Below are 11,047 nucleotides of genomic sequence, written 5' to 3'. Positions count from 1 at the left end.
CATAATATAACAGTCATCACCCTAAGTAAGACCAGATTACTAACACTGTTGCTAATCTAACCTATTATGGTACACCGTCCCCTGACGAACGCATAATAAGATGGCATTTGTACAAAGGTGTAAAAATATTAAGAATTAAAAAATAAAATCAATAGCTGCTAATGGAGAAATAACAAGATGGTGGTCTTTGGAAATGTTAGGCTTATTTAAAGCCTATAGTTTAAGCAGTTGTGAGATAAATGAATATATGTATATATATATATATATATATATATATATATATATATATATATATATATATATATATATATATATATATATATATATATATATATATATATATATAAGCCTTACCTACCTATAAACATACGGATCTAAATTTGATTGCAGGATGGGTAGACTCAGTGGCGTAGCGAGGTCGGGTGTCACCCGGTGCGGCACTTAATGGTGTCACCCCCCCCCCCCAGAGGCGTAGCGACCCTTCCCGGGGACAAACTTTCAAATGTTCGATTTGCACCCCCCCCCTCAAACTTTCGATTTGCACCCCCCCCCCCCTCAAGTTTTCGATTTGCACCCCCCCCCCTCGAACTTTCGATTTGCACCCCCCCTCAAGTTTTTCTCTATATATTTTCCTATTTTTCGCCTTGGTGTCACCCCCTAAATGGTGTCACCCGGTGCGGTCCGCACCCCCCGCCCCCCTTGCTACGCCCCTGGGTAGACCTATCGTTCTTTGTTTCATCTCATGTAGATCTAGATTTTATCTAGATGTTGATGTAGTGAAAATACTGCTTCGGAATTCAGCGCGGGTTATTTCCTACTGTTTTACGTTTTAACAAAATTACATTGCGTCGTTTTATTTTTTCATCGAGTAGGCTTAATTGAGTAACGAACCACATCTGGGCCTGCAGGAGATGGTGAGTAACACACCACAGCTAGGCCTACGGGTAGGAACGGATTTTAATCAGTGCAACTTGGAGCTTTAAACCCTCGCCTCCTTTTTTTTTTTTTTAAGAAACTCAGCCTCATTTCTGTTATAAGCCTGATTTTCCTAGCTACATTTATTTAAAATTCTGCAAGGCTTAAGCCGACGCATGTTAATTTTATTTATAATGTAATATATTTATTAGTTAAAGTAGGCCTCATTTGCATGATATCTTTTACTGCATTCAAATTATTGAAATTCCCACATATTTTCCTTGTTCAAAACGAAATGCCCAGTAATCAGAAGTGTAGCGTAATTACCCCCCCCCCCCCCCCTGTCAATTACCCCCTCCCCCCCCACACGGACACAGCTTAAGGTACAGCTAGGGTTAGGGTTAGGGTTAGGGCTAGTGTCTAGAGTTGGTTTTGGTTTTGTGTTAAGTTTTAGGCTGAGGTGAATGCTTAGGTTTTCGTATTTTCTTAAGGTTAGGATTAAGGTAATATAAAGGTATAGTATTTGATTAAGAGTTAGGATTCTAACTTGAGGGGGGGGGGGGAATTGACAGGGGGTATTTGCCGGGGGGGGGGGGGGGGTAATGTCATGTATCCAATAGTTGTACATTTTATTGTGCTTAAGTAGGTTAGCCTTATGTCAATACTCTTACTTTTCTTTTTTTTTTTAAATTGATTTGTTATCTATGATGTGTGATATGTTTAATGGGTTATTTTTCTATTCTATTATTATAATGGATTGGAAAACTAAAACTGAGTTGTCGATTTTATTTGAATTTCTATGGTTTAAGATTGACAGTGGCAGGAGCGCGTAGATGCCATCGTCCTTTCATGTGTCTTGTTTATAAACAGTAATTCTTCCAAATTGATGTAGGCCATAATGTTTGACAATTTAAACTAAATTCAATTCGCAACATTGTAATATTATAGATCTATTGGGGGTCATCCATAAATGACGTCACGCTTTTTGAAAAATGATTTTTACCCCCATTCCCTCCGTCACCCATTGTCACAAAAGCCAGATCACCCCCCCCCCCCCCCCCCCTAAAATCATGTCACACCCCAAATTGCAGGTTTTTTTTTTAAACAACGATTGACTGAGCTTGGTTTACGTACGGTATAGATCTAGAAATTTAGTAGATTCTATATTTAATTTACAAAAACAGCCATTCGACAAAAAATACGCGAAATAATTTATAATGGTTACAATTCAGCTTCTAACATGACTTTTAATTTAAAAATTGCAAACGTGTGACAATCACCATCTGGTACCCTCTTCTAAATCACACATCGTAAAAACAAATTACGCCCCTCCCCCCTTTCTGCTCCTCTAAACGTATTTTTTTAAAACAAAAAATATGTGTGTATTTTAAAATAATAAAAGTAAATGTGAAGAAATAACTGCAGCAGTAGAGAAATTAAATATTAAATAAGAGTTATCTCTCCTGTTGCATACCAACCATATAAATGAAGTCGACTCTCCTGTGTTGGTTATGATTTCAAAATTTCTTTGTCGATTTCGTTGTGTAATATTTTAAATTTTATGAAGCTTTGCCATGTAGGCCAAGAGATCAAATTGATTTGGATTCTTAATAAGCTATTTAAAAAGGACTGGTTTTTTTGTCATTTGCGTAAGTGTAGGTAGGCCAATACCAATAAAGTAAACCATGAACATTCATTTATTTTAGTCATTACTACTTACTACATACCACATACTCACATAGTAATTAATTAGTACGGTAATCTATCGTTTTAGGTACGTAAAATCGGCCGCGACTAGTAGTGTGAAAAACAGGTGACTCCTTACATTTTAATAATTATTTCACATTTTGAGGAGGATTTATGTTTTGAAAAATACAAAAATGTTTCCTTGTTTCATTTATGTACCTGTTTTTAAACAATTGAATTAAAACTTTTCAGTAATAAATGAACACCAGCGATGTTTCCAACAGATGCAACCACGCTCATTTACTATAGCAGCCATCTTGTTAAAGTTTTATTTTTATAGACATATAGAGCGCAAGATTTAGGCGGAAGTCACTCTATTTTACAAATGGCTGCTGTTTATATAGCAAATCTTGCTTGCAGACACAGCTGTTTAAAGTTAATTTCTGGCCTATATTGATATATTTAGCCATTGATTTAGGTTTATTATTCATTTATCTATAATATTTGAAACAAACATATCACAATATACTTCTATTACAGCCTTGACAATGAGGTTACGTTTTCGTACATTAATAGCCGCGAGCGATTTTACGTACCCAAAACGATAGATTACCATTAGTACATACTGAGTACATAGTCATACATTTAACATTAGGCCTAATTTATAATTATTACTAATTAATAATTTAATATTGTTCATTCATTAATCATCATGATGATGCGTTCACAGTCAGTAGTACTAGGTCTATATGATGAGATCTAGATCTAAGTGTAAATATTAAATAATAATTTGAATTAGGCCTAATTCTAATTTGTCTAATAACTAAGTCTAAGTAGTACAAGTACACACTGAAGTAAACTCACACTGCACAGTGTACACTCAGAGTGTGTAGGTAGATCTAGATTCTAGATCTAATCATAAACAATAAATTATCATATGAAATATGTAGAATCTAGATTCTAGTATTGTGGTAGTATGTAGGCTAAATTAAAAAAAAAAAAAAAGAATTTTTCAAATTTTAGACACAAGTTGTTTTTTTTAAATGTTAAGCAGTTTAGCCTAGATCAGCAGATCTAGATACAGAAAATTATTAAATTAGACTAACTTTTTTTACCTACTTACTAATACTTAGTTTAAAAGGAAGAACTAACTTAGAAAAAGTCTTACAAAAACCAGAAAACCACAAAATCAAATTCCCATAAGTCTAAGCCAAGTTGCCCATAACTATTATTAAATAGAGAGATTTGTTTTTTTCAACAACACACACAATTATTTCAATTATTATTATTAGGCGTAGAAGTAGTAGGCCTATTAGTTGTCGTAGTAGTATAAAGTACAAACTATCGTTGTTTACCACAAGACATCAGATCAGTAGCCTTGTTTTTATTTAAATAATTTCTTTTTGCTGACAGCAAGGAAAATGCATATTTCAAGTATTCTTTGGACCTATTTAAATTTATTACCTAATATTTATCTAATCTCATTCCAAAGTTTTAATTCCATTCACAGATTCAGATGTTTTGCTTTAGAAATGTCAGTGATCACTAAAGTTCCAGAGGTTAATCTGTGGGAACAGATTTGTAAAGGTAAACAAAAAAGAAATACTAGATCTACTTAATATTGTTCTGCGTTCTGACAGTAACTTTAGTACTATTTCTTAAATGCTCACTTAAGTTAATATGAAGAACGAACATTACATTATATAATTTTTCTATAAGCTCATAGGACACATGTACTTGATTACTTTTATAGTTGTTATTTTAACACTAGTGTCAAAGTGTATATTACTATATGTCCCTGTAATCCATAATTGATGTTTTGTTACTGTTGTTATATAGTCTATAACATCTGAGAAAAAAAATCAATTATGGCTAAATATAAGATGAAAGTTGGATGTGAATATGATATTTTTATTTGCAATGTTGACTAAAAATGTGTTTATGCTTTCTTAGTCTCAGGTAGAGTTTGCCTTACACTGGTTTTAAACATACTTAGTTAAATCTCATCATGTTTATTGTTTAAGTATTGTTTCTGTCACAGAGTTTGCATTGTTGAAAGCACCGCCAGAGCTAAATGATGAGTCAGGTTCTGTTGCAACACTCTATGACGACTATGATCCTGCCAAGCACAATCCAGTATTTTATGGCAGAATGTTTGCCAAAGTTACAGCAGATGTTGATGTCACAACTGACTTTGATCCAACTATTGGCCATCCATCTTGCTTAGGCTACACATTTTCAGATAAGCCACCAAAGACAGAAAAGCCTTCAACTCCTCCTCCACAAGATAGATTTCAATGTAAGTCAGCATCAAAGTTTGCTCTGAATTTCAGTAAACAAAAGTTATAAAACATTGTAGGCTTAGTTATGTAAGGATTTATAATTATACTTTATTGAAGTATAATTAAACTAATTAGTGGTAGTGTGAAATTCTGACACTAATAGATGAAACTTAAAGATGGTTGCAATTACAATAATCAACCCAGAATTTGTGTTTGGACATTCTCACTAGGTTGTGTAAAACAGCTAAAAAAGCTTAAAATTATATTTATACTTCAACAAGTTATATTTTTTACTTTCTGATTAGATATACTCATAAAACAACATTAATAAAACAACTTTAATTGTAAAGTTAAAGACAAGTCCTTTTTTTTTTATTCAAGTGAGATTAATTTAACTCATACATTTTCTATATTCCTCATCATTAGTCAACTTCAGTAATAATCAGATGCAGCCTTAAACTCTTTATACTAAGTTTATACAGCATTATTAAAATCATCAGTAGCAGAGCTGACATACTGTTTACTAATTGTCTTGCAGGTACTCCAACAGAATATCTGAATAGCTTTGTGTTCCCATGGCTTCTTCCTGCTTTGGGAGCAATGCTTCAACAAGCCAAACTAGAAAAATGTTTTGAGGTATTTTTTCAACCATGGGACTATACTAAAAAAAGCAAACAAAAATGTACAACTATTTTTTTTAAATGTCTGCCTAATGTTTGGTATTTTTTGTTGGTGCACTTTAATTAACTTAATTATAAAGTTCATTGTCAATTTGTCATAGCATCAATGTAAGTCATTTTTTATTATTTAGAAAGAGGACATAGAAGAGGAGAGTGTAAGATTGTTTTTTGGTTCTGTTATTCTTGTGTTGTGTAGTTTTTTAATTCAGTTTTGTTTTTTCTATAAAAAATGTTCAATTTAATTTTGATTACTTCTTTTATTGTAAGTAAAAAAAAGTTTTGGATTTCACTTTTTGTTTAAACAAATGCTATTTTTCATTTAATTAAATAACAGACGGTTGTTTAAAATAAGTTGGGAAGAATAATGTAATTGTTAACCACTGCTTTAGTGTCAGTATAAATTACACTTTAACTGATAATAACACTAGACCCTATAATTTTATGGCTAATCTTATGGAGTTTGAATGGTTTAACTAAGTGACAAAAACTTTTTTTAAACTTTCAGAGAAAGAGAACAAAATTTAACGCCTGTGATTTCTTAACAGAATACCTATACCAGTTTGTATTTTATTTTTCTATTGTATTGTTAAGTTTCAAATGATAGGCCATTTAGTTTTGCTATAGTTTGTCACTAAATAATTGTTTGATTACAATATTTTCAAACATGTACTAGTGGGCCTACCTAAACCAACTTTATTTCTTAATAGGCATAATCCCAATAAAGACACAGAGAGCAGAAAGGACACCAAACTCCTAGATATACCATTTGTCAAGCAATGGTTACAAAAATAGTAAGTAGATTCAATTAAAAAAACAACTAAGTGCACATTTAAACCAGCTGCATATTTTATTAGTTATGTAAACAGAATTTGTTTTAAAGAGAACAGATAATTTTCTTAGTATAGTAGGTGGTCTTTGTTTAAAAAAAAACACCAATTTTATACTAGATATAAAAATTTCTTTTGCTGAAGTAGAACTTACTTTTTTACTCTTAATACTATGAGATATAAATGTACAGTAACTAAAACAGAGTTGTTCAGAATTTATTTTATCTTTATCATCTAAGTCCAAGACCACCATTGCCAAAGTCTCTAATATGGAGTGAGGATGAAGCAGCTATCATCATTCAGTCTAACTGGAGAGGCTACTTGGTAAACTTTTAATTATTCAATCATATTCTAAACAGGGTCCATACTGTATTTTAGAAATTTAAATTCCAAAAAATTTTCAGAAATAGAAATCTACCCAGTTTAGGAATATATATGTAGGTTACCAATTAATCTGTGAAGGGACAAAATAGGTCCTTAAAATGTTAGTCACCTGGCAATTTAAAATGCATTAATTTTTCTACTCTAATGATCTGCTTTAGGTTTATTTTTTTATAAAAATATTTAAACATACCACTTACGTTATATGTCTATTCATTTGATCTTTTTATAAATATAACATCAATACTTTTACAAGTATGAAGATCAAACCCAATTGAAATTATTTTACAAAACATTCATTTAGGTTCGCCGTGAACCTGAGATACAAGAGCTTCGCATCTGGCAACGAGAGTGGAGAGAAGAGTCTGCTGGAATAAAGAAACGAGTCTCAGAGTTCTGGGACAAACAGATGCCAAATGGTGATGGAAGTTTCACCAGTATTTACAACCCAGGGTTCGACTTGGAAAACAGTGAAATAATTGTTGATCCACCTTACCAGGATTAGAACCATTCAGTTAACTTGCAGTTGTTAATTTATTTATATATATTCAAAAGGCTGTTTTCTTTGCATATTTCAAAATTGTTTGGAATATACTGTTTATAAAAGAGCAAATGAGAAGCTAGTGAGTAAGAGTGAATTGAACATTTTTATACATACAAATTAACTAATGTTCACTGGTTACGAGTTACAGACAATAATTGTGATTTGTATCAGTTTTATATCTGAAGTGAAATCTGAAGTGCTATAATATTATTCAACTTACATACATTTTCAGATATCAAAATGTAACTTTTTAATTTAAGTGCAAAAAGGGATATAAATATTCTTAAAAAAACATGTTGCACTAGTTTATTTTTACCAGTACATGAGAATAAAATGGATAAATGAATGTGTGAACGTATGGAGAGCTACATGAAACTGGTTTTTCTATAAATAATTTAATAAATTAATTTGTTTTAAAAATTAAGTGAATTATTTCAATTTTGGTTATATGTTTGTAAAAACTAACATCAAGTAAATTTGTTTTTGCCCATTAACTGCATGAAGTTTCAATGGAGGTAGATCAATGTTTTCACACTTTGAACATGTGATGCAATAGTTATGGTAACTTAATGAGAGGAAATTGTTCTTAAGTCAGACATTTGTTTGTGAAATCATAGCAACTAACAGAATTGTATGGCTAATACAATGGTCTCATCTTACTTCTCTGCCCTAGGGGCTTGGTTGACCCAAGGATGTATTACTAATCTAAACAGGAAAAATTGTACCACATTAACATGATGAAGACAAAATAACATGAAACAAAAAAAAAAACCAAGCTTAGTACAAAAACATTGTTTTATTAAAAATTTAAATAAATACTTAATGTTAGTTACTGGTATAAATAATGTGGAAAACACTTCATTTTAGTAAAACCATCATGAATGGCATTTCTTCCATTGGACAAGTTACACTTATAAACATTATCTACAATACTAAATGCACAAAAAGAAGGGTCTATTACTCTAAGTATGTCACAGTACAACAGTTTCCTTTAAGGATTATGCTTAAAGGTTAAGCTCCATCTTAATAAAAGCTCGAAGAGATGGATCTGTAATTTTATCAATTGTATCTTTAGGGTCCCCTCCAACACTTTTACAATACTCCTTAAGTTCCTCAGCATATGCAATCCAAACACAGTTCACACATCCAGTCATACAGCAGTTGATTGGTGGTTCTGGGGGTACAATTTGTCCTAGAGGTACTGGTGATACAACTTGCTCTGATGAACCACCATTTAAATCTGTAGTGATTCCAGGAATACACACAGACTCTGGTTGAACAGTGAGACTCACTGTTGGGAAAATATTTACTGAATTCTCTGGCACTGGTTCCAGCAATTTATCACTTTCATGTTTTGAACCAACAGTTTCTTGAAAATCATTTGAACTAGATGATATACATTTGGCACATATATTTGAGTGTTTCCAAGTCAATGCATCACCATTTAATAAATGTAGAAATTTAGACAAATAAATTCTTTGCAACTGTCTCTGAGAACCACTCAACATTTTCCTAATATTATAAGAGAGTTTATTTACAAATGACTAGGGTTTTAACATTATTGTTTTTTCTTGCATCTTGATTAAAAAATAAATGATCCAGAGTTTTCAACTTTACCTTGAAAAACAACCTAAAATGAATACAACGTAATTGATATAGAACATTTATATTTCATATGACATAGGCCCTATAATTATTAGATTAGTTTCATGATAACTTTATGTTATTACTCATTACATTATTTAATTTATTATTATTTAAGTTGTAAGTGTTCATGTAGTTCAATAACCAGTTCACGGTTAAGTATGGCTGAATGACTGACTGAGTATGATTTTAATTTACTACAGTAAAGTCACAAGGTGGTAGATTCTAGATCTAGATCCAGCATTCTAGTAGTAACTTATAATGATTATTCATAAGGCCTAGTATTCAGTTAAATTAAGTATAATTATCTAGATCTAGTACTTAACATATTAAGTATTACTACTTAACACTACACTCTGTTATGCTATCTAAATAAGTAAAATAAGTATCTAATAGTTAGCCTATGGTCTATAGCTATAGTAATAGTAGTATAAATTCTATGACTTATGTCACCGACTGTCAGAGTGTCACTGGAGTCACTAACTCATGACTGTGGTTGTGTATTATGTAGTAGTAATTATGTAGTATTGTCACATTCTAATTTGATTGTGTATTATTATGTGTTACTGTAGTAAGTACTGTAAGTGTAATCACTATAATCAATGTGTACACAAAACACAATTACTAATTACTTAATTACACATCCAGTCATCCAGTCACTGCTGAGTGAAAGTGAGTCAGTCGAGTCACAAGCCCCAGTGACAAACGTGTTAAATTAATTAAATTAGCAGGACACATGTTTCAATCATGCTCCTCTCTATTACACGTAGACCTATAAAATAGATAGTGTTAAAAACACTGGCTGGTTTAGCACTAGACTGACTAGACTAGTACTTCACTGAATCACTACTATTCACTACCATTAGCAAGGTTTGTTTGTTTACAAGTTACAAATATTGCCAGATCAAATTTTCTGAAAATTGCCATAGCCAAATAAAACGGCTTTGAGTTAATAAATAAAAATTAAGTTACAGGGTCTTCAGCATTTAGCTTTGATTGATATGAGGGAATAACTGGACAGCTAATATTATATATGGCTTACTTCAAACGTACAGAGATGTGATGATGTTTGACAAATGTTGGGGATGAGGGGTCAGCAAGTGTGAGGTCGCGCTTTTGATTTTTTTAAATTTAAACTTTAGGCCTACCTTTTTTTTTTGCCTTTATTTCGCAATTTAGAATACGCTTGTAGACTCTTATTAAAAATATAGACAAGGTGAAATGACCCTCACTAGCTAATGCTTCGTGTGCCGATGATGATAAAGAAATTTTGTAGCAAAATAAAACGCCTGGGAAGTGAAGTATAGGCGTCATTATATGAAAAATGAGGGGAATAATCACTAAAAATTGTGATGTCTTACTTAAGGCGATCTCCCCCCCCCCCCCCCCAACATCTACCTTTTTTTTTCTCTCAACCAGATACCACTCTACAAATGCCTGTTTTAAAAAGACTCAAATTCTGTATTATTCGCGCGGTGTCTAAACGGCCAATGACAAAACGGCCCAACATAAAAAGCCCAGTCAAAAGGGCCAGCGAATCTTAGATCTCTCACTTCAGCTTGTTTAAAATTTGTATCTGATTTTGTTAGCATCTTAGCACCTTGAGTTTGCTAACTAGTATGGGCTGCACTACAATATTGTTTCACAAACTATACATATTTGAGAACCTCTCTTGGTAGATTTGAAGTGCTTTGTCCCACTTTTCGCTTTGCATCCAAACAAGGCTTTGTATGGCGATTGTTGGATTCCTTGATGAAAAGAAAGGTTTTTTCATAAATTGAATGAATTTGAGACTCTCAGCACAAGAGCTGATTCATTTGTCTACATCCTTGTCATCATCATATTATGAACATCTTGGTTGGCATGTTCTACTGAACTGTGGCTTTGGCTATGTCTTGGCTTTCCGTGAACTAGTTTAAGTTCATTAGTTTAGAAATATTTTGGCAGCCATCTGGTATGCCTGTCTCTTGGTCTGATTGCCCTTTTGGTACATGTTGCATTGCATATAGAATGCTATACAAACAATAGCCAAACAATAAGTTACTCACAATGAAACCCCATCCAGAATAATGAAATTGCGATCACAAC

At 32.4% G+C, this 11,047-nt stretch overlaps 2 protein-coding genes across 11 annotated transcripts; one reads left to right on the top strand and one right to left on the bottom strand.

Moving 5' to 3' along the window:
• Positions 1-2,378: 2,378 nt before the first annotated feature.
• LOC131947976 (IQ domain-containing protein K) lies at positions 2,379-7,700 on the top strand. Of its 5 annotated transcripts, none has more exons than XM_059309407.1 (9): positions 2,379-2,419; positions 4,112-4,188; positions 4,643-4,900; positions 5,422-5,519; positions 5,695-5,718; positions 6,069-6,121; positions 6,271-6,354; positions 6,630-6,714; positions 7,076-7,700. In XM_059309407.1, exons 2-9 carry the CDS (start codon positions 4,134-4,136, stop codon positions 7,274-7,276), a joined length of 858 nt encoding a protein of 285 aa, XP_059165390.1. In that variant the 5' UTR covers positions 2,379-2,419; positions 4,112-4,133; the 3' UTR covers positions 7,277-7,700. The 5 variants fall into 5 exon arrangements, with proteins under 5 accessions (XP_059165390.1, XP_059165387.1, XP_059165388.1 ...); XM_059309404.1 differs by having other exon boundaries at positions 2,392-2,564; XM_059309405.1 differs by having other exon boundaries at positions 2,392-2,570.
• Positions 7,701-7,802: 102 nt separating this feature from the next.
• Positions 7,803-10,025, bottom strand: LOC131947977 (uncharacterized). Of its 6 annotated transcripts, none has more exons than XM_059309411.1 (2): positions 10,002-10,025; positions 7,803-8,945 (listed from the first exon to the last, which is right to left on the bottom strand). In XM_059309411.1, exon 2 carries the CDS (start codon positions 8,821-8,823, stop codon positions 8,320-8,322), a length of 504 nt encoding a protein of 167 aa, XP_059165394.1. In that variant the 5' UTR covers positions 8,824-8,945; positions 10,002-10,025; the 3' UTR covers positions 7,803-8,319. The 6 variants fall into 6 exon arrangements, 5 of the variants coding, with proteins under 5 accessions (XP_059165394.1, XP_059165392.1, XP_059165393.1 ...); XM_059309409.1 differs by lacking the exon at positions 10,002-10,025 and adding an exon at positions 9,820-9,849; XM_059309410.1 differs by lacking the exon at positions 10,002-10,025 and adding an exon at positions 9,794-9,838.
• Positions 10,026-11,047: the final 1,022 nt, after the last annotated feature.

The sequence above is a fragment of the Physella acuta genome, unplaced genomic scaffold (assembly GCF_028476545.2).
Source record: "Physella acuta isolate Inbredline_101_S28 unplaced genomic scaffold, ASM2847654v3 ptg000619l, whole genome shotgun sequence".
Lineage (NCBI taxonomy): Eukaryota > Metazoa > Mollusca > Gastropoda > Physidae > Physella > Physella acuta.
Note: the sequence above shows the minus strand (reverse complement) of the source record. Positions and strands in the feature narration are given on the sequence as shown.